Below are 2,904 nucleotides of genomic sequence, written 5' to 3' on the forward strand. Positions count from 1 at the left end.
AGACAAAAAGTTTACTGGGAAATTTAATGAAATGGATCAAAAGTTTACAAGGCAAATTAATGAAATAGACAAAAAGTTTACTGGGAAATTTAATGAAATGGATCAAAAGTTTACTGGAAAATTTGATGAAATGGATCAAAAGTTTACTGGAGTGGAAAAGCTCATTGTGAGTGAACGGAACAGGTCTAAGAATAAACTATTGGCAGATGGAGGTGATTTGTACTCGCCAAATGCTTATCTACCTATTTTTAATGATTGTGGAGAAAGCCCCGGTGATAGAGGCCTTGAACCATTAACATCGCTAACTCAAATTGATAGGATGAATGGAATATTGATTGATAATTATTTGACTTTTTATCAAATAGGTACCAGTCGTCTAGTTTCGGAAAAAAAAGCTAGGCTAATGGAATATATTGGAATTCATGAAAGGGTTGTTGTGAATTCAGTACGTGGTATGTCGCCTGTCTGAAAAAGGTATTTTATCTGCCATATCTTATCAGTGATCTATGGATGCTGTGATTATTTAATTTATATTGAATACTTATATAAGACCCATATATCATAGTCAAAGCGATATCCATGTAGACAGGAACTTTCAGGTACAATCATGCGTCTTCCAATCTTCCAATATGTGGCTCAAATAATATTTGTGTATGCTTCTATATTAGTTTATTCAGCATTAACTGTTTTAGATGGAATTTTTGATAATGAAAATATTAATGGTAAATAGCATTAAACCAATTAATTTGAATTATGCTAATATAACACCAGTAAATTTATTCTGCAAGTTGCAAAATCATTCCCCTAGCTTGTGTATCTCATTCGATTAGTATCGAGCCCTCTTTATTATTTCATATATAAGAAATTGTATAAATACAGACGTCTGTCTTGATTCTAGTGTAAATAATACAACGTTTTATTATTTTACTATAAATTTATCAAAAATTTATTTATATATTATATAGATTATCAAAATCAATATCTGTGTCGAATCTTATTTTTGAATCCTTTCCATCAATGTTTGATCCGAAATGAACATTTTTATCTAAATCTAATAATGGCAGTCCATAATTATGTGTATCTTGTTGCTTCTGCTGATTTCGAAATTCTCGACGCTGATCATATAACTGGGTATCATTTGATTGTTGCTGATATTGCACTTGTAAAGCTGCAAGATTTGAAGAGCTCAATGTTGGAAGTAATGATGTTGGAGATAATCCAATACCCATAGTCATTTGTGTATACGGCGAGAATAACTTATTAGTCGCCATGTTAGAATGAGGTAGAGTATTAACAACATCGCTAATATTACTGGTATCATTATCATTACCATTATCATTACTACTGTTAGACGATGCTACTCTAGAAGAAGCATCATCATCAACTTCTGTTATATAAGCTGTGGGAAATTTAGCGATGGCTTTGTCACTTATAATTGTATCGATCTTGTTATATAGATCGACGGGTAATAGAATATCTTTCTTAAATTTACCCACCAATTGAAATATTGCCCCCAATGCATCATAAGAATTATAAGTATCATATTTATATACTGCAGACTCTGAGACTGAATCTGCTAATGCATTGGCTATTTCTAAAAGCTTAACACACACACCTGATCCATTAGACTCAAATGCAAACAGAGATAAATTTTCAGTTGACTTTAAGAATTCTTTAGCAATATGTAATGGGAATTGAGGATTCAAACAGTGATATTCATCAGAGTCTCTAATTAAAAGTTCATTTTGATTAGCTATGTGCCAGCCTAAAGCCCTCATCCAATGCTGCGATAATATAATATTCAATTTTTGGGTATCTGGAATTAGTGGTGAGATTGTCACATTTTGCAAATTGTTCTGTACATTTACTATCCAATTTTGAGTTGGTGGGTTGCTTAATTGGAACAAAGATTTTTGGAATAGCTTTAGATTTGACGAATTTGAGTTCTCCTCTGCTAACTTGTCAAAGAAGGATTTATCCGGAATGGAGAATATTCGAACTAGTTCGGTAAAACCACTAAGGATTTCTGGATATTCTTCGTCCTCCAATGCAGGAAATGGAATAGATGGAGTAAGTAAAACTGGGATATTTTCCTCAATACATAAAAATCTTTCTGTTATCATCAACAAGTAGTAGATCTTCTTCATTCTATGGACAGATGCTGGAGTTTGATTGAAGTATGTTTTAGGGTTATGAAGTCCTAGAATTTGAGCAAAAGTTAATGTCTCCCTCAAATATGTAATAGCGACAGATTTATGTCCACTGACATTTACGAAGTAATCATAAAGAAAGAAGGACGATAGAAGTATATCTATGGTGGGGTTAAGCCTGTAATTTATACGTGCACGGAACCTCATAGCTTCATCTGCAAATTCTTTGGCTTCGATTCCAGTAGGCATGTCTCTAACATGAAGAGTATCGGATAAAAACGTGAGTTGCATAGCAATATCAGCACATACTGAACATGCCAATACATATGCTGTGTCACTCTCTAGATTCAGTTGAGGATCTTCTTCACCCTCTTTTTGAACGATCTTAACCACAATGTGTGCAACTGACAAGACCGGCCATACTCCATAATACCAAGTCTGATAAAACTGAAGGTATGGTAACAATCTATCTACCGTGAATATTTTATCATTTGGTGTTTTGAAAACCGTGGTGTGAAATATAGGATCAGCTTTACCATTCTCCATATTCAATCTTTGAATTGTCTCTTTTGTCTTTTTATGAATTTGTTTCGGGCCACATTTTTTCTTGACTCTGATGTTGGTACAAGAAACATTGTGCTTTATACATTGAGAACAAGGTTTCTGACGGTTGCAGCGTACTTTCCTTAAGGCACACCCATCGCAAGGACGTAAATGCATTTCACTGAAACATGAAATTCCCAAGTCTTCTTCT

The 2,904-nt window shown here is 33.6% G+C and overlaps 2 protein-coding genes across 2 annotated transcripts; one reads left to right on the plus strand and one right to left on the minus strand.

The window, feature by feature from the left end:
* Window positions 1-31: 31 nt before the first annotated feature.
* On the plus strand, window positions 32-469 carry AC631_04565 (uncharacterized protein; the record flags this gene model as incomplete). The annotated part of the gene is made up of 1 exon (XM_015613394.1): window positions 32-469. One exon carries the CDS (start codon window positions 32-34, stop codon window positions 467-469), a length of 438 nt encoding a protein of 145 aa, XP_015465761.1.
* A 481-nt stretch (window positions 470-950) lies between these two features.
* Window positions 951-2,696, minus strand: SUC1 (transcription factor; the record flags this gene model as incomplete). Its single annotated transcript, XM_015613395.1, has 1 exon — window positions 951-2,696. The coding sequence occupies one exon, from the start codon at window positions 2,694-2,696 to the stop codon at window positions 951-953; it is 1,746 nt and encodes a 581-aa protein (XP_015465762.1).
* Between the last annotated feature and the right edge of the window lie 208 nt (window positions 2,697-2,904).

Source organism: Debaryomyces fabryi (assembly GCF_001447935.2).
Source record: "Debaryomyces fabryi strain CBS 789 chromosome Unknown contig00127, whole genome shotgun sequence".
Lineage (NCBI taxonomy): Eukaryota > Fungi > Ascomycota > Pichiomycetes > Serinales > Debaryomycetaceae > Debaryomyces > Debaryomyces fabryi.